At 33.4% G+C, this 20,265-nt stretch overlaps 3 protein-coding genes across 11 annotated transcripts in view; 2 read left to right on the forward strand and 1 right to left on the reverse strand.

Annotated features, from left to right (window-relative positions):
- Positions 1 to 20,265, forward strand: part of T48 (FU domain-containing protein T48) — a 190,272-nt gene that overhangs the window by 14,777 nt on the left and 155,230 nt on the right. The window lies entirely within an intron of this gene.
- l(2)gl (LLGL domain-containing protein l(2)gl) lies at positions 97 to 17,593 on the reverse strand. 9 transcript variants are annotated; one of them, XM_066389939.1, is made up of 24 exons: positions 17,338 to 17,591; positions 16,983 to 17,074; positions 11,467 to 11,694; positions 10,510 to 10,703; positions 10,245 to 10,459; positions 9,949 to 10,187; positions 9,623 to 9,676; positions 7,751 to 8,000; positions 7,376 to 7,489; positions 7,185 to 7,319; positions 7,017 to 7,123; positions 6,781 to 6,958; positions 6,537 to 6,725; positions 5,803 to 5,924; positions 5,574 to 5,748; positions 5,038 to 5,179; positions 4,589 to 4,788; positions 4,345 to 4,534; positions 4,176 to 4,283; positions 3,801 to 3,906; positions 3,315 to 3,420; positions 3,036 to 3,185; positions 2,774 to 2,814; positions 97 to 1,095 (listed from the first exon to the last, which is right to left on the reverse strand). In XM_066389939.1, the coding sequence occupies exons 2-24, from the start codon at positions 17,061 to 17,063 to the stop codon at positions 1,006 to 1,008; spliced, it is 3,414 nt and encodes a 1,137-aa protein (XP_066246036.1). In that variant the 5' UTR covers positions 17,064 to 17,074; positions 17,338 to 17,591; the 3' UTR covers positions 97 to 1,005. The 9 variants fall into 9 exon arrangements, with proteins under 9 accessions (XP_066246036.1, XP_066246033.1, XP_066246032.1 ...); XM_066389936.1 differs by having other exon boundaries at positions 7,017 to 7,126; positions 7,373 to 7,489; XM_066389935.1 differs by having other exon boundaries at positions 5,574 to 5,924; positions 7,017 to 7,126; positions 17,338 to 17,593.
- Positions 18,224 to 19,998, forward strand: Lamtor2 (Late endosomal/lysosomal adaptor, MAPK and MTOR activator 2). The gene is made up of 3 exons (XM_066390090.1): positions 18,224 to 18,416; positions 19,488 to 19,597; positions 19,651 to 19,998. Exons 1-3 carry the CDS (start codon positions 18,349 to 18,351, stop codon positions 19,848 to 19,850), a joined length of 378 nt encoding a protein of 125 aa, XP_066246187.1. The 5' UTR covers positions 18,224 to 18,348; the 3' UTR covers positions 19,851 to 19,998.

Genomic DNA, 20,265 nt, shown 5'->3' on the forward strand with positions numbered 1-20,265 from the left:
ATGTATCAAATTTCATTTTATAACCGTCATGAGGACAATTTATAGCTCTACAGAAAGTCCTATTATTATTATTATTAAATAACAAAAACATTAAAATAAAATACCAATAAAAGTATATTAACTTCAGTGATGTTCACATTCTTAATACAACATTAACGATTTCGACTGAAAGGATAATTACGAATATAAAAATATTAACAAAAGTTACGACCGTTAAGACTATTAAATACGAACTAAGTACACTCCAGTCTTGACTTTCACTCCGCAGACTCGCTTCTCAAATTTAAAACCTCCACCAAATTTACCTTTTATTATATTTTATGTATAATATAAAGTAATATAAAAAAAAGCTGCTCGTTGGCCTAAAAATTGTATAATACACTAAAAGTTTATAAAGCGTAAACGTTAAAAAAGAAGTGATTTTGATTGGCAGCTTTGCTGTAAATGGTGCTTGGAACCATAAACTTTCATTTTAACTCTAATAATAAAATGAATATAAAATTGCAAGCTGTTTGAAATATTTTACATGAAAACAATAATTGCATTTATGTATAAAAAGACCTGCATTAATAGATCACACATCACTTGACCCTTTGATGAATAATAAATAAAGTGGTGGGCCAAACTGAAGGCATTCACAATTAAATGCAGGATGAATTGTTCAGCTTTTCTTTAAAGTTAAGTACGAACATAATACTAGGAAAATCCTTTCAAAAGCCAAGGCACTGAAACGAATAGAAAATACTGAATATATAGCTGGATATGGCAAAATACGAAAGTATTGTCGAAATTGTAGGCTTACTTTAAGGATATGGTTAAACAAAATGGACTTAAATACAACTACCCCTCGGCAGGTATTGGCACCGTATAAAAATATTCTCTTTAAAACGACTTTGTTCAAAATTTTACTTGAAATGCATGGGCGAATTTCCGGATACGGTCTGAATGGTTGTTCTAAAGTGATTGTCACTTAACTGTACCCTGGAAGTGCAATTAGATAACTCCCTAATCACCTGCATGGTTAGTTTCCGAATCCTCTTCTGCTAAGGCTAAAGGGGCGCGCAATAGCAGTTCACTAACCTGGATTTTTCTAGGCTGTAAGGAAATGGTTTTGGTCAATTACTTCGTTAAGGCAAAGGGAATATAATATAAATGCTGTTAGAAAGAAGTGTAAGTGCGTACTATGAAGTTAAATTATATTGTGTGAGATACAAATTTTATAATAAATTTAACGTTGAGACTTAAGTGTATTACGAATATAAAATATCTATGTACGCAAATGCACGTGATCCATTCAAAATGAAAGTATTAGACAGGACTAGCTCGTTATTGAAACTGAAAAAGTTTTTTAAACAAGTTCTAAGGGCAATGGACGTTACAATTTAGTTATGTCTAATGTGTTTCAAAAATGACGACATCCTATATATTAAATAGTTAAAAAATTTAGTTTAAATTCGATTATACGCGCATAATAAAAACTATCCATTCGAAATGAACAAGTTCGATCCTGTTAAACGCCGTCACTCTTGTGGAACATCGATCGTTCAGATGACACAAGCGACGATCACGCGTTTGATTTATTTACATGGATATTTTATGTTCCTAAAACATACTATAGGTGAGGCTTCAGTAAAAGCTGAAAAGACGGGACAGTTTCGGTGGAAATCTTATTTCAGTGTTCTACTGAAATCCTACAAGAAAAAAATATGTACAAAATAAACTAGGTCAATAGTTAATGCCTTGTTCCAAGATCATATGTATGGTGGTGTGTTGCCTATATTGAGAAGGCCATTTATTAAATTACCGACTCCGTTTACTCTGTTCATGGTTATCCTAATTGTCAGAGAAAATTAGGCACTTTAAAGTGTACTTAACCTGTTAGCTTTGCTCTTTTACTGTACTAGTCATGGTAACAATAAAAATAATTCTAAAAATTTCGATATGTAATTAATTTAATAGAAGTTATTTTGATCTTGGAATTCACTATAAGAGTTTTTATTTAACAGCAAATAAATATTTCTTCACTGTAAGTGGCACTTTAAGTCATTAATATGTAAGAATAAGGTGAATGAGCCAATTTAATAAATCTAAAAAGACGTTAGTGCTAAGCGTTTATATTAACATATAATGGTGAGTTAAGCGCGTTTTATATCTTACCGAAATCCAGCACCAAGCAGTAAAATCACTGGAAGTATACAATGTTGGCTACTTCACTGTGCTTTTTTCAGAACTCACTTTCTAGTAAGAATTTAATAAAACTCTAAATACAAGTTACACGAATTAGATACGTCCATTTTAAAAATATTTTTAAATATACAAGGTGGGTCACAACTATGTAGCAAAATATTTTTTAACGGGACACCCTGTATTTAAAAATAGTTTTGTCTGTACCTTCTGAAAATGTTGTATTTAGGATATGAGCTAAGAAAAAAGCACACTAAAGTGGCCAACCCTATATGCAAAATTGAAAAATGGATAAAATTATTACAATGTGAAGTAAGAAAACTGTCAACATTTTTTCTCCACTAACTTGACTAAAATTAGTAGATCATAAACTCTTATAGAAGTTTATGAAAAAATAATTCACAACCACAAATGATTATACTGCAACTTCACCACATGGGCAAAAAAATTTCCCTTAATGCCCCGTTTCCAAAATTGGAAAAAGTTCTAATACAATTTGAGTCTTTAAGCAAAAGGTTTGTTAGAAGACAAAATAATTAAGAAATTGTCATTAAAATACAGGCACTGAAAATAGAAATCATTCTCTAACCTCCAAATGTGGTCCGCCTCCGTTGGTGTGCCGATCTATGACTACAAACAAAGCAAGAACAAAATGAACAACACTTAAGCTGCTAAAACGAAACGCTATAGCTTCAATGTACAGCAAAATAGCCAAGAAATTTTTATAGATGAATCCCAAATAACTTATTAATCTTTACGTTGAAAGAATAATTGAGATTTAAAAAACGCTCTACATAAGCAACAAAATATTTAAATCGAAAAGAACAAAAACAAAGCACAACGCTACTTACCGCCGTTTTCCTGCTCAGAGGTGACACTTGTCGTCGTAATCGCGCTACTGGACACCTCCTCTCCTTGAACATTACTAATACTACTACTACTAACAGTAGTTACGGTTTTCGTAACTTGTAAATTGGTTATCCTGCGGGTCAGTTCTTCGCCTAAAAGTGCGTTTCACATTTTTTTTTTTTAATATTACAAGGTTGGAATGAAAGTTCAGTTATCATGGCTATTATAAGGGGAATTATGAGAGAAAAAAACATGTAAACTGCACACACATAAAATCGTACCTGAGCCAAGATGATCCTTAACACTATCGATAGTGATATCACCCACGCTGCTTGATACGGTAACGTTGTGCGGAGTGTCATTCCCATTTTCGGGTACTTCATCCACCTTTTAAGTTAAAAAATGTAATAACTATAAAATCAAGATTCTTTCGTATCAAAGGCTTTAGTCCAATGTTTCATAACAGTTAATGTAGACTCATACAGATGATATATTATTTTCATGTTTGATCCGAAAATTCTATGGTATAAAATTAAATTATTTTTATACAATATGTATTGTCAAGTTTGCCTGTTGTTGATCTACTAGAGTTCGGAATGGGAGTTTCGTGTTACTATTAGCGGTAAAATTTTTATTGTAAATGAGGAAATTTAGAGCAATTGCCACAACTCATAAGGATAATTTTAAAATTTAAATTTACTTTTCTAATCCAAAATTTAGCTTTTGAATAAAGATTTTCTTAAAAGATCCCAAGTTACCTAACTTACCTTCTCTAAAGTGTTCGATTCGACTGTTCCATTTGCAAGAGGTGGTTCTTCTGCTTCAATTACAGTTTCCGATTCCGCATCGTCGGTAGGAATGGGTAAATAGCATCTACGAATAAACAATATTATAACTTTTTATGAAATAACAAAAAATATTTTAATTTTAATTACTTTTTATATTAAGGAATTTGTTGTGTATATGTCTTCCGCTCTACTTACAACTTTCTATCTACAAGTTAATATTAAACTTAATTTTATATGACCTATTTGTTCTGATTTGTGAACTAAGAAAAAGGAAATTTCAATAACAGAAAAAAATCACTTTTCGAAATCGAAAAAATTCACTAAACCAAAGGAAGATGTCAGAAACAAACTTACCTGGCTTGGGTAACTGCTGTCGCAGACAGAGATATCCTCTGCAATTCGGAAGATGAATGTAAATACAGAGCTTCCGCCGTTTTGGTAAATACTAGAGTCGAAATACCACTGAAATTCCCATAGAACTCTTAATAATTAAATCTAGCGCAACGTAAAAAAGAGAAATTACGTGATGTCTTCCCGTTTAACAGCTGCGGCATTCAGTTGCCTCTTCAAGTCCGGAATGCTGAGCACCACGCAGTCTCCCAAATTAGTCAAACATAGGAGATCTACCTCGGAATGTATATGTATAACAACGGTGTTATCGTCAGGTAAATTACAGGTAAAGGTGGCGAACGACATACGCCTTACTCGAGCTCCTAAAATATCGCTTGATTAGGAAAGAGTGTATTTTATTCCACACAATGTCGTACCTTCGTGTGCGGTCAATTTATATTTACAATAAGGCTTCAAAGATGGCAGCGTAAAAATTTTGAATTGTTCCTCGGAAGCAATTATCACTCTGTGAACTTGCGTGGTATCAGGGAGAGGTGCCACGCCTTTTTCTACTTCCAGGGCTTCAGGCAGTGGCTTGTTGGACCCATCCAGGACAGCGATTCCTATTACAGGTGCCCTGAATTGTGGAATAACCATTTAAAATATTTAGAGTATTAGAATTAGTTGTACAAATTTCATAACAGAAAAATGATTTTAAAAAAATTGTGATGAAATTTAAATGTTACATAGTGATTTCTACAGGATGTCCAATTAATAGTGCAGAACTGAACCATAGATTGCTTTTGTAACAATATACTCAATGAGTGGGGTTAAACTTCACTCATTCAGCATATCAAATCTTTTTCGAGAGATAGACTTACGTTACCTGTGTTTTAACTGAATTTCTTTGGCTAAATGACACGCCACGTCATCTGTATCTCTCTTGGAAGCCGAGGGCACTATAATGGTGAACGCGTATACTGTCCCGTTATTCGTGCCGGCCCAAAGAGTTGGGACCGTGTTTTGTACTGTAAACAAGCTTTTATTAGTTATATACCCGAATGATACAACGCAGAGTCCCGTCAGCAACTGGGTACGGTAAAACACTTCCGCACGTACTAGATACAATATTTTTCGTACGAGCGAGTATGCGTTAATTTGATCGAATTATATATGTTTAATAAAACATTTACGTGCTGTGAAATCTTCAAATGTACACGTATGGTAAAAAGTGTTACGACCCCCATATAAAACAGTAAATACCCACAAAAATTTCTGATATTGACACATGTTACTTTGATTTATTTACGGTAAAAAACTTTTGGCCTAACATGTTGAGTACTTTCAATTCACAAATGCGTACGGTAAAACGTCTTTATTGCATGAAATATATTATTAAGCTAATGAAATGTGAACACTTACCGTTGATAAGGAAGGTTCTTGCGAAGTATAAACACCTCACAAACGAGCCCATGGTGTCTTCTACTGGTCGAGCCTCTATCTGCCTTTCCACAGGTTTGGCGTCTAGAGGATTGAAGTCGCCTCCCTGCTCAGAAACTGGAGGTTTCCTGGTAGGTGGCGAAGTGACTACTGGGGTCTTGATAATTGAATATTTAGAACTTTTGTTGTTGTGATTAGGTTTACGGCTTACTTGTTTGTCTTCTTTGTTATGTCTGGTCGATCGTCCTTTTCTGAGCCGTCTGAATGATTCTCTTAGGGATTTTTTGAAGGACTTTCTGCGAGAAATTGGAGTATCGCCTTGGCCAGTGAGATCTGTCAGAAAAAAAGCAATAAAATGAATTGAATTAAAAGATAGTCTCTCAGAACTGGCCAACTCACATTGAAGAATAATTGTATTTAAATAGTAGTAATAATTTAATCTAATTCATAACAGAATAGAAATTTTAGTATTTTACTCTCAAAGATATACCTCAATTTATTGTATCTAAAGATTCTGTGCAGAGATATCGTAAGTAAGATTAAAGCATTTTAAATATCAAAAATTGTATTAACGTTCAATTAAATAATCAAGTAACCCAGAAATTTATAAGGTTAATAAACATTTGCATCAGTGATTAATACATTTTTTCTTTTGCTGGTCATCTTGACAAGCAATAAGTCAATGGGTTAGTAAATTAATTTATTGCAACAATTTCTAATCATAAGATATGTTTGAATAAAAAAATCTTAGTTTCAATGCTAGCAAAACACTAATAAGAAAAATTATTATAGAATTATCAAAGACGCTTAACTTAATAACACATCAGTCCAATGTAACACCCTTACTTAAACGTTTAATAGTTTAGTAAATCTGAATTGATCTGATAATAAACGCAATCTTGTAACCTGACTATGAACTCTATTGTAGCTAAATAAAGCTCTTACCATTGGGGTTAAGTGTGCACTTAAAAAGAACTGGTTTGTTTTTTACGTAATCTAATAGAGCGAGGCCGTGAGCCGTACCGGCGGCCACTAGACCCCAATCTGCATGCAACACTGCAGACGTAACAGCGGCAGGAGGGTGCAACTGAAGAAGAGTGGTGGCTTGGAAGCCTCTTGATTGACGAATATCCCCTAAAAAATAAATTGAATTACTGAGAATTAAACAAAAAATCATAACAGAAATTACCAGTTTTTGGAGCCAATTGATTGTGCCCTTTCCAGACAAATCCATCTCTGTCACTAACAATATTCATAGGAACCACCTTGAGAGGGCCGTCGAGGATTTCAGTATCAAATTTAGAGACGATAACTTGACCAGCGGTTCCGGCAACTACTAAAGTACCTGACAAAGCGCACATTGCAACCTGAAATTAAATAAAAATACGCATTAATAGAAAAACTAAAATGTGCCTGATATTTTACCCTCTTAATGGCTAATCTTGGATCATCCGAATAAGGATCAAACACTCCAGTTTTTCTGAAAGGCGGCCACTCCTCTTCATTCTCCTCCGCGTCTTGGTTAGGAGGCACTTCTACACGCAAACACCGAGAATTAGTATAGTTTATCAATCACTGCTGCAACAAAAATACCATCCAAATCGTCTCCAGTAAAAAATTGAGCGGTGCCAAACTTGTAAATTGGCGTTAAGGTAACTCCCCCGGCATCCCAAAATCTCACGGTACCATCCTCGTGGCCGGTCAACAAGAGTTCCCGTTTATGTGTGCCTTCAAATTTAGGACCAATATTGTTATTAAATTTTTAAAGATGGATAGAGAACAACCTTTTGAGCATAACAATTTTCCACCGTCGATAGGCCACGTCCTGTCCGAATATAGGTGACTAGACTGGGCCTTTCCAGCGTCTTTAAGGTATTCCCATAAAGATTGAGGAATATCTGGTAAAAAAATATCAAATAAAAATACAGAATTTTAAAAATTTGGTCAGAGTTAAAGAAGTCGCTTCCCAAAATCATTTTACGTGTGTAAAACTTCCTTTGCATTGATAATGTCGTTATGATTTCATTAATTACGAGCGTGTTCTCTTTTTCCTCCCTTTTTCCGCAATTTTATGGGGGTTAACAAATTCAAGAATACTTACTTAAACTACTATTATTAAACCCTTCGCACATTTTCTATCATATAATCCTATTATTTACCTGATACATATTGGCTGCAAGTTACTGCCGACGAATGTAAAGCGACCAAATAAGGCAAATTCATCATCTTCCAACCTTTGCTGAGCAAATCTATGGCGACTAGTTCCTCTTCAGCTAAGACAATCAGGGCCTCCGGTTGCCCTCGAGTGGAAATACCGTTGGTTAAGGGCGCTTCTACCGCTTCTTGCCCTTCAGGTTCGTCGCTGACTTCGTCTTCCGTTCGTGAATCAATGACGACGAAGTCGATTACCTTAAATTATTGGTGTGCCTTCATTAGTAACAATTAAAAGTTTAACTTGAAGGAGTTGAGAAACATAAAAAGTGCGTAGAATGAGCTGGGCAAATAGGAATTCTAGAAATAAATTCTAGAAAAAAATATACAGATAAAATCAATTTCGTCAAACAAAACAATTATTTGAATGTAACCCTGTTGTTAACTCTATCGACATACCATATTTTTCAGAATTAGCACATTTTATAACATTTTTCCTTCTAAATATAAAAATTTCGCATCTTTTACACAAAAAAAAATATAGCCGCAATATTAGATATTTTTAAGATAGAATATCTCACAACATGGAAAACAGCCATAAATTATTACCGTTACAGAGTAGGAAATCTTGTGATAAACATTCATACATGTACATAGACAGTAATTTTCAAACGGTTTGGATTAAAAAAAATAAAATTGTGTTTTCTGTCAAGGGATAATTATTGATGTCATAAAGTAGTCATCTGAAACTAGCTTGGGAAATGTTCAGAGTTAAAATAAAATTACCTGACAGTCCAATGTTGATTTCTCTATACAGAGTATGAAATTTAATAAAAAATTTAACGTGACCTTTACTAGGTAAAGTTCATTGAAGAAATTTTCGGCATAGACTTCTGTAATGCCATCAAATTTAACTGCAAATTGACTGCTATAGAAACGTTAAAATAGAGCCTAGGTATTGGTCAATTCTAGGTTTCTATGGAAACTAAGGACAACCAGACATTTAAGTTCATTTCGGAATATAATCTAGTAGCGTAGAACATAGTAAGACCATTAAGCTAAAATTTGAAACAGCCTTCTTAAACTGTAAATTTTATAAAGAACCGTTTTTGCCTTTATCAACTCAATACGTCAAAGAAATGTATGAATTCTAATGACATCAAATTTTACTTGCAACAACAAATATACTTTTCGGTTATTATACCACTAGTGATTAATATTTTTTAAATATATGTTAAGTATTTTAAGCGTGTTTCTGCAAAATGGTCTGGATCATTTACAAACCAAAAATTATTAAAAAATACTGGGAGAATAAAGTTCTTAGAGAAACACCTTCGCTTTCTGCTTTTTTTTAAAGAAAATATCTTTAATTTTAGGCACTGTTGTTGATATTTAATATTTTCATTAATGAAATTAATCAGTGACATCAGTAATTCTGCTTGTGTCCTGAATTGCACATAATTTCCTGCTCTAAACATATTAAAATGAGCTATTATTGCGCATATAAAGTAGCATTATCTTGAAAGTGACGAGGGCTTAAGCAATACAAGTTGTCAGCCTATTCGGTTATGTACTAACATCAAGATATCGCAGATAAAGGAAACGAAAACCCTGCGATAAAAATAGTTTTTAGTCAATGCTCATAAAATCTCATGCTAAACACTTCTAAACCACTACAAAATTTGAAAAAATTTGATAAAACAACCATGCAAGTTTACGAAAAGGTATGAGGTGTTTCACAATTATTGAAATCCTCAAAATCGCTCATTTTTATTACATTAAAATTTTTAAATGAGAAACTTTGCGGGACTGGTTAATATATGTAACAACTCATACGTGAAACGGAATCAAAATAAAACCGAAAACTCTATTAAGTGTACCTTATTGCCGAATTGTTCTTCTTCGCTATCGGTATCGTTTTTTGCAGTACCGATCTGTCATAAAAAGAATCTCATTTGGAGGTGACGTCTTTGAAGCAAAATATAGCAAATATTTCATAATAATAGCAATTCTTAATACTTTCAGGTATGCTTTTTTGAGAAAAACACAATTTGGAAAATGCAAAAACTCATCATTATAACACGTCATAACACTAAGATACTAAGATAAAAAATATCTGTATAAATATAGACAAATGAACACAATTTTATGATTAACGTTGAGTCTTGAATTGTTAGTAAGGTAACCAAAATACTAAAACACTTACTTTGCTGGTAAAATCAAACGCCACATGATTTTCGTTTCCATCCCCATGGATCACAGACACTGAGAACTTATCACCATAATTCGCCCTGGGCAACCCCCCAGAAAACACCAGTAACTGTTCCCCATTTAGTTCCTTTGAAATAATCTTAGGAATGGCCTTGCAAGCGTATGGTCCGTAGGTCGTGATGGGTTCCCCACAGGGCTTCTCCGACTGCGTTACATCCCATTCCATGTAGCTTCCTATAAATAAAAATTCCATACACTTTCTGCGATTGAGTATAATTAAAGCTGAACTACCATCATTGTGTGAGGTGATGAAGTGCTGATCCCCTTTCCAGCAAAGATTTTCCAGCTGCTGATTAGAAATAAAGGTCTTTACAGCAATGTTATCCGCACGGTTCCACAATACCATCAAGCCTCTATTGTACCCAATAAGGATGTTGTTAGGTTGGCCTGGTTGTTCCAGAATACATTCCACTGCTCCAGGGTTTAGTTTGTAATCTTGAGGAACACTGCAAGTTTCTCGGTTATTGATATCTTCACCTTAATTATACAGACCTACTTTTGCATTACTACGTCCTGATAAATAATATCAGGAGTCATGGTAAAGGTGCTAAGATCTAGCAAGTAGATATTGCCACCCTCGGTTCCGAGAAGCAAGTATTTGCCAGCAGACTCTAGGCACATGTTGCTGATTTTCTTTAATTTGCCCTCGAGAGCTTGGGATTTTACTTCTACTAATGAACCTGAACTAACCTAAAAAAATCAACCTTTATGAAGAAACACTGACTCAGATTATCGAATAAAAATATTTTTCGTTACAATGTTTGACACAAAATTTAGAAATTTTAGAGAATTGAGAAATCTATTAAAATACTAATATAGGGAGTTGAAGTAAAAAAATTGCCAGTTTTAGAATAACAACACAACAAGCTAACAATGTTGAACTCGTCTTTTAATTATTTTAAGAAAATTGGTACTCGAATGTCGCATTCTCTACTACTGTTTATTAGTGTCATATATTAGCTACCTTATAAGTTAACAGAGATTTGATGTTTTAATTCCATGAAAATCAGAGATGTTCCATCAAGGACATTAGTGAATATTCGTAGACGAATTTCTTCCAGTTTTAGTTTATCAGTTGATCAAGTTCATTATTAGTCAAGTGAATGTCCTATTTTGCGTCATTGCTTTCAATGTGACATGAGTTTTAAGTATCGTTTAATTTGGCAGAAATTTACAATTTAATTTTGTGAAAATTAGCGGCATACCATCAGACTACACACAGTGAAAAGTAATGCAGACCCCTCTTGACAAACATCATAGATAAAAAACCATGCCATTAATTCTAATTTTATTGCTTTAAAACAATTTACTATCTCCTTTTTACATTCATGAAATTTAATACTCTCTGGATATTTAATTCTCTAGTCTATGATGCATCACTAGAGGATCTAGAGCATTTTTTAAAAAATGTTTGAACACTGACCAACATTGTTACTTCAAACTTGATACATACTTCCCATAAATGCAACGAATTGTCATCCTGCAAACTGACAACTTTGCCTTTGCTGGGCAAGAACAGCACCTTGGCGACTGGAATTGGGTTTTGGTGCTGTCCATAGAACTCCACTCCTGGTTTGCCGAGCACCTTGATGGCTCCTGTAGAGGTTCCAATGCAGATGAGCCTAAGAGAAGGGTCCCAGCCCAGGGCTGATGGCTTGTGGGGGAAACCATGTTGGAGGGTCTGCAAGGAAGTTTTTAGGAACTATTTAAAATTACGAGACATGGTTTGAAATGTGAAACTCTTCGACTCAAAGAGCTTTCGGAATTATTAAGAAATATTAACTTTTCGGAATTAATAAGGAAATTTCAGAATAATTATAGAATCATATAATATTTTTTTCTAGTGTTGGTATTTTGTAAGTTTGTTGAAATATTATAGGAATTTTCTTCATCAAGCTTAATCAGCCCTTATCCTTATTCTCAAACATCAAAAATGTCCTTTCCTTAGTTTATACACTTAATAAGGTATCCGACTGTGCAAAGAAATTGTGAATGTTACTGTAATTCATTGGTTTAATATGTGTATAAAAATTATTATTTATTAATTGAAACTTTTATTGAAATATTTTGCATTTAAAAGTTAAGTCCTCTCCTCACTACGCAGGTAAAGATACCGTAAAACTTCGGTAATAAGGGAAATAAAGACAATGATCACACCTTTGCTTGCTAATCGTCATACCCCTACCGATACCACTAGAATTGAGGTTTATATTTTTATATGTAACAAATCAACTTATCTAAAACAAATAGCTTTGTGCAACACCAGCGATAAGGCAACACTTTACTGGGTAACCTAACAAATATAGCATATATTTATCATAGGGAATTCAGGTGAACATTGGGTAATTAAATCGCATTAATCGGGGCACAACCAGAAATATGTTGCCTGTCACGTGACAAACACTACCATGACCAATATGGGTAATAATAGTAGATAACGGAGATCAATTTTTCTCTATAACCTTGAAATTAATACCTCTGAACACACATATAACTAATAAATTTTACACGGAACGCTATATATGTATGAGATATTACTACGAATGTGCCTTATCTGAAGGAGCTCTTAACGTTCTTTCATTTATTCGTTACTAATGTCAATAAACAACCACAAAGGTTAGTAACTTCCTATTTTGAGATCCTAAATTGGGGATTAATAATTAGATTATATGATGGCATGATTTTTTTTAGGAATTCAGAGAATTCATTAGTACTCAAGATACTTGAGATCACTTTTAGCTATCTTTAATAAGTTTCTTTTTCACAAAACTCGTTTAAGAGACTCATAAAACCGAAAAACTGGTTTGTCTAAATACCCACTTAAATAGACTTCAGGGATTTTTTTAATCACTTAAAATGGACCTACGGATTAAAATTCTTAAAATTCAAAATACCACCAAATAAAATGACAAAATTCTGTTTAATTAATGACTTATTTCACCAATAATTTCAAATAACACACACCTAATAGCAGTCAATTATTAAGGTATAATATTGAACGCTTCATTTTGAATGAATCATGCCCCTACATTACGTGCTGTTAAAGGAATTATTGTTGATTTCTGTTTATTCTAATAGTTTGTTTTCACTTTTATTAAAACAAGGTCTACTCCAGGCTTAACTCGAAAGTAAAGAGAACATCGACCTGTTTAGCATAGTTGGCTGACAGTTTCTTGCTCCATTAGATACGGGTGAATTGAATTAAATCTACTACAAAGTCGAATATGATCTGGCGCCTCCAAAATTTCCTCTAGAACACTACTCTTAGACTATAAAGCGTAGGTGAACAGGTAAAATTACATACAAAAATATGGAACGTGATTCAAACTATATACAGGTTTGGCCACACATACACGCCCACATACTATGTTATGCAACTAAAGTATATTCACATCTTTGTACGCCTAGTTACGCGAAATGTCGGATTTCACTTCGTCGGTTCTGAGAAAAATTCGATTGTATATTTGTTATGTATGTAGGTCTCGTTGTTGCAGGTTTGAGGCTTTAACTAAATTGAAGAGAAAATTAAGCAAAATGAAATTCGTGAACCTCCTGCATAACACAACTTTACATTATAGTTTAAGGTATAAAAATCGGACCAATATTGTTCGTACTCGACAAGTTCAGGGCCGACACTTTCACTTTAATGAAGGTTTATTATTATGGATTTCGAAGAACGTAACTTTTAATCACACACCCAAAACACATCCATTAAAAACTGTATTTGCTTAGAGCAACATATTGTTAGCAGGGACATGGAATATCGTCTTTCTGGTAGGTACTTCCTGAGATTCAACACACCATATGGGGACATTCGATACATGCATCCGATGGCAGTTATGACGCAGGGAAATCGCACTAATTAACGCTTGAATCGATGCATCAAATAGACGCTGTTCAAGCCCGTGTGGTACCAGGCCGAGTCATTCAAGCTTTCTTAGAGAAACAGGTAGTACCATAGTACCCCAAATAAGGCCCAAATCTTCTGAAAAGGAATGTCAAATGTCGTGTGATGGGTTGGTTGCACAGGTTGTAAATAAGTATCGATCCTTGTTTCCTAGACTTGAGATAAATTCGTTATCAGCCGCACAGGTTGAAAGTTTTAGGGAAAAGACAAGCAATAATAGTATCGAAAATTCTAACTAAAAATATGAATCACTAAATAATACCTCATCTAAATCTAATCATAGCAGCACCTAATTATACGGACAATTACTCGAAAGATAAACATCCCAAAACTAATGAGTAATCACATAAGTGTCTAATTGTCTTCAATTGAAGATCGTCACATGATTCATTATAACCCTAATAAAAGGTAATTTAAAACATTGACCTCAATGGTAACCGCAGCCACATGATCAATTGATTTTTGATAGCTGAAAATTCTATGAATCTAAAAAATCTTAATAGCGTCATTAGGAACTGGCGCAACAAAGGCACTTACAAATACAGTTCGATTAGATACTGAGCTGGAGAACAAAAGCAATGAAAGCAGGAAGATAATCTCTATCAAATCGGCCAAACGAGAGGCGGCATTCACGTCGCTTGCAAGAAAAAATTTTGAAGAACCGTTAAGGCACGAGGTTACTCATAGATACAAAGAGGAGTGTACTAGTTGGTATTCTTGGCCTGCCGCTGTTTATGAAACGGAACGTTGTAGATAGATTGTTTCGCCCCAGGATATTTAGGTTCGAAATTAATCTTTGTTAAAGTGCAGATATGAGGCAAAATTTCAAATTACTGGTGATAGAGTTCTCACTGAACAACCACATCTTCTCTATACGCCAATTATTACATGGAAGTGTAACATTTTTGCTCGTATCCAATGATTACTGTGAAGTACATCACAATGCTATCGGGAACTTTAGTAAGAATGACAAGAAAATAACGGGAACTATGTCGTAATGTAGTAACTGCAATTTACCCACGCTAATTACCTTGCCTTCGATGTTAAAAAATAATTAAGACATACGCGTTTCCTTACATGGAGGTAATACCATTATAAACAGGCTTAAATGCATTTCCGGAATTTGTATTCGCGTTTTGTTAGTCACAGATAAATTTTTAAGTTTTTAGTACATAATTCTGGTTCTCATTTAAAACAATGGAATTGAAGGTTAGACGTTTTTTAGTTATATCGAAAACCTACCTATAGTCTATCTATATCTACAGTATTAAGAATCCTTCCATTTTCTAAACAGGGTCACAGTCAATGGAGCAGTCAGCTGTGAACTATGAGGAACTAACATGAATTTGCATACTTAAACTGGATAAAAAGAAACAATACCATTATTCTGACTTTACTGTGTGTGATGTCTGGTATAAATTTACGAATTTTATGAGGTTTATTAGAAAATGAAGTTTAACTTTCAAACTCTTCAATGAATATTGGAGCTATTTATTCTTTTATATATTAACACAATATGGCTTTCTCAAATGAACTGATCTGGGGAAAAGTAGTATAATGTTGACAAAAAGTTTACTCTAGAAATGGTATTCTGGATCTAAAATAAGCTTAGACAATTGAGCATAATACTGATTAAACTTACACCATGGTAATATCACTATATTCTTTTATGAGTTAAATTTATTTTATTCAAAGCTTGGTCAAAAAAGGAGTAATTCTCTCCCTTAAAACAATGATTGCCTTTGGGTTAAATTACATTACTTACAATCAATCTTATAATTAGAATTTGAATAAATTTATATATCTTAAAAAAATTGGTGGAGATATGTGGGGTATTACCAGAACTAACATGAATTAACCAAAAAATGTTACATTTTCCATGTGTTAAAAAGATTTTTGTAAGATCAAAGTAGAACAAGGAATATTTAAGATTTGGAAAACCTGTCAAAGATTAGTTTGAAATTTTCAAAAATTTGATAAAATTTTGAATATTTCTGTGAGAAATCAAAATTATGGGGTCAAAAACTATTGAATTTTTGACCTATAAGAAGTGTCATTCATTGCTTATCACCAATCATTGGACAAAAAATAGATATTTTGCAATGAAGATTTAAGGAAAACACTATAATGCTCATATGTTTTTTTCAACTGAATGTTTGATAAAAAGTGGTGACTGAGTGAACATTGAGATGGAGATTTAATTTCTCATTTCTATTAACAACATGTTATGATAATACAAAATATAGTTTAAAAATATGACAATTTGGGGAAGAATGAACACAATACACGATCAGACAAAGATGAAAACAAACTCTATACTCACTTCACATTAATAAATAGATAAAGACTGAGTAGTTTTGCCTTTAATTTTGTATGGTTTTATTCTCAGATGGTTCACTATGCAAATGTTAAATACAAGTTCAAATTATTACAATGCCCAATTTCATGGGAATTAGAAAAATGTTACCTATTATAATAAATGATTTGCACATTGGTTGAAATTGCCCACCACTGTTTTATAACTTTAACAATAGTTGTATGAGATAAAATGCTATGACCTGATTAGTACAATAGAAATGAGTAAATGCTTTGCTTAATAGTGAATAAATATCCATATGGACTTTGGTAATTTTTGTGAGTAGATAGGTATTGTGGAGCAGCTTTGAAGAATATCCTATGATCTAGACAATTTCCAATTTTTCATTGGCTAAATCACATCAATTTAATTTATGATCTAACAGGGTACACATGTACTTATTATTGGTCACAGCAAGCATTATAGATTGAGTTGCATATCAAATTTCTCAATCAGTGCTTATTAATGTAGTCTCATACAGAATGAGTAAACTATACAAAACGTCTCATAATATCATAATATTGGGTAGATAACACCTGTTAAGCCCACCATTAGTAGCTTAATGAGCAATGTTTATTTTGATAAGATATTGAATAAAAGATAAAATTTTTATTTACAAGTTTTACCTACTTAGCAATGGGAATTAATTTTAAATGAAAGATTGGGGCTTCGTCTATAGATAAAACGTAGATTTTAAATAACTTACCCTTCTGTAACAAAAGAGCTCCTTGTGAATTTTATGCCTTTCTGCCGTCTGATGAGGCTTCCCCTTGATAAACTTGAACATTTTGATGGTTCCTGGAACAAAAATGAACTTAATTAACACAGGAAATCAACACTAAACGGGTTAATTAACCTAAAAACTGTATAAACAAATAATTAAAATCCAAACAATAATTTCTGACAATGATACCATAACCTAAACAAAAAACAAAATATGCACTTGTCAAACAAACCCCCCCCTTGTTTTGGTCAGTCGGCCAACGCCTCCTTCACACAAATCAAGAATTTTTCTGCTCCAACCGCCCTGCAGTTATTTTCGTATTAAGTCGAGGACTTACCTTAGCCGATTTATCCAAAAACGGTCAGTGGACGGATTAGGAACATAAATAAAGTCACAAAACACCGAACTTGAGTAGCTAAAACGAGCCCTGTCCTCCGAAAACCATTTAACGAGTAGGAGCACTGTTTGGTCACTGACCGGCTTCGGCTTCACTTCACTACTTCACTTCACTTCACTTCTCACTTCTGCAAATGGTGATTGAATTTTGATGTTCGCCGTTTGCTCGTTGTGAAGTTTATGAAGGAACGCAGGAGTGATTCATTTGAATGTCGCAGATCAACAAGCGTTTTCTTTTAATTGATGATCCGTTAGCTGTTGCGGTAAGCGTCGTGCATTGTTACTCTAGTCACTCCAGCTGTTCTGCTCATTTTGCCCATATCCTATGTTTTGAGTATTACTTTGGAAGATTGAAAATTAATAGAATATATATGTGGTCTTGGAATAATTAATCTCTGTAAACTGTGAATAACTTATGAGCCTCGCAAGCTAAAACGACAACTATATGTAAAAGAAAAAAATTGTTCTAATTACACTCTCGAACTGAACTCACTTCTACTTGATGTTTACAATACTGGCGTCGTCAGAATGCTCGGTTTACACATATTTAAATTCCTTTTTTGAATTCAAAATCAATTCAAGTAAGGTCTGATCAGATTGTAGACTATTGGAGAAAGGTTCTTTCATTAGAGAAATAAAGATAATTGGTGTTTTTATATAAATCGAAAAGAGTTTGAAGTTTATTTTGATAATCATCCCATATAATATCACTATAATCTCATACGAATCTAATGGATTGTAAGCATACTCACTGACGTTTTTGGCAAAATTACTCCTTTAAAATTTGAAGTTTTGATACTGAACTGAAGTGGACACTGACAGACATTGAAAGACGAACAGCTGTTTTGAATTTGAATTTTGATTAGTTTTGTAAATAAACAAGCTAAAAGATAATAAACAAATATCTCAATTACATTACTAAATATTAATTAATATACAAAATTTATGAAAAATGTTGAAACCTAAAGTTTTAACACAGGTACTAAGCCAAGCAAATACAGGCGGAGTGGAAAATACATTGTAAGTATCCTTATTGAATTAAAATCTCCTTGGGTTTGGCTCTCTTGGCTAGCACCTAGCTAGACTAGCATCTAGCTTAAAGTTGAATTATTAATTGTCATTCTTAGTGGAACCACTATAAGGTTTCTGAGTATTTTTTTGGGTCTCCTGAGCTTCTGTCTAACAGATATCAAAGAATAAAGGGAGCATATATTTAAACTTTTAGCATAATGCCTTTAAAGTAGCGACCCCAAAAGGAAGTTGTTTTAAAGCTCAATTTATAAACTGGTTAAGCTGGTATTGGTTGTTGCATTTGAAAAAGTCTAACAATTTTAGGTTATTTCTAATAAAAATGGTTTTATATGCATGCCCAAAATATCTCCCTCTTCCAGAAATGCCTTGCAGGAGAGCTGCATTAACTTATAAAAGTAGAGTTTATCATTGGAAAATAGTTTAATACTTGAAAAAGAGAAGAATGAGCCAGTTAAAAGAGCAATACCAAACTTACTGTAAAAATTGACATCCAAATATTGTCCAATATTTCAAGACAAGTTGATGTGCTACTTTAATATCTAGTGGCACAAGTTTTAAAGTTTGTGCAAAATAAAGGTACCTAAAGCTAGATTTTGAAGATTCCTAGACATCATATGAAGAGTTCATATCCATTCAGAATGTGATTCAGAGCCAACCAATCTAAGTTGTGTCACTAATTTTAAAACTTTCAAACAGTCAGGAGACAAATATTTATTGTTTACAACTTTTCAAGCTCTGAGCACTAATACCTCCACAATGCCTAGATGACTCTCTCTCAAAAAATATGTAGGTGTATAAAATGAACTCGTTGTAATTCATGTGATGTTTCCTTGAGCTTGAAAGTGTCCCTAAAATTCTGAAATTGAAATGTATTTAGGGAAAAAAATATCTATGACCTTCCTGTGATTTTTTCAGGAACATATGAATCATAGATCAAGTATTTAGAGAATTTTTTAAAGAAACATTCAGCATTTGCAATGAACAGACATTCTTAAAACATAGTATTTTTTAAGCAGAATTAATTGGGTTTTTATTGTTACCCTTTTTTTACCTATCTAGGTTGGTTAACCAAGAGGGCCTTCTGTTAGCATACAGTGGATATGGGGATAAAGATGCCAGGGTTACTGCTGCTATTGCTAGTAATATTTGGAACAAATATGAGAAAAATGGTATTTTTTCCCATCATGAAATACTTATGCGTTACTTTAGTTTTACTTTACAGGCAAAAATGCCTTAAGAGAATTCCAACCCCAAATAATCCTAATGGAGTTTCAAGAGGGGCGCATCGCCATAACGCAAGTGGCAAACGTCTTATTGTGCTTGTATGCTAAAAATACTGTGGGATTTGGAATGTTGAAGCAAAAAGCGCAGGCATTGGCTGATTATTTAGAGGGGCCCCTAAAGCAAGTCGCCACATCTTAGCATATTTATTATTAGATTTAGTCTATTGTCAAAAAATATATATGTATATGAGTAAGGTCAGATGTTATTTTATGAATACTTAAAAATTATTATATTATTCCATATGTTAAGGAGATAAGTTTGTAAATAAAATTGAAAGGTTACTAAATATGTCTATTTTTCTAAGGTGTAATTGTAGAAACTTTTCACTAAACTCAGTAATTTCGCATATTCGGTGACTGCCAACTGATTTCAACAACAAACACCACTGAAGCCAAACCAAGCCCTAGAATTAAAGGCAAAAATGCCGCGTAAAAATTGTTCAATGTCAACTTTTTTACCTCACGTTCATTTTTGAATATAAATTTCCTTTTACCAAACTCATAGTGCAGTCCCTGGTCATTCATCAACATCAGGACCTTATCAAATACTGGCC

The sequence above is a fragment of the Euwallacea similis genome, chromosome 5 (assembly GCF_039881205.1).
Source record: "Euwallacea similis isolate ESF13 chromosome 5, ESF131.1, whole genome shotgun sequence".
Lineage (NCBI taxonomy): Eukaryota > Metazoa > Arthropoda > Insecta > Coleoptera > Curculionidae > Euwallacea > Euwallacea similis.

Coding starts and splice junctions, on each gene's coding strand:
- Lamtor2 (XM_066390090.1), top strand. CDS start 18,349: ATGTTGAAACCTAAAGTTTTAACACAGGTACTAAGCCAAGCAAATACA. Junction 18,417..19,487: donor GGCGGAGTGGAAAATACATT/GTAAGTATCCTT, acceptor TTACCTATCTAG/GTTGGTTAACCAAGAGGGCC. Junction 19,598..19,650: donor GAACAAATATGAGAAAAATG/GTATTTTTTCCC, acceptor TTTACTTTACAG/GCAAAAATGCCTTAAGAGAA.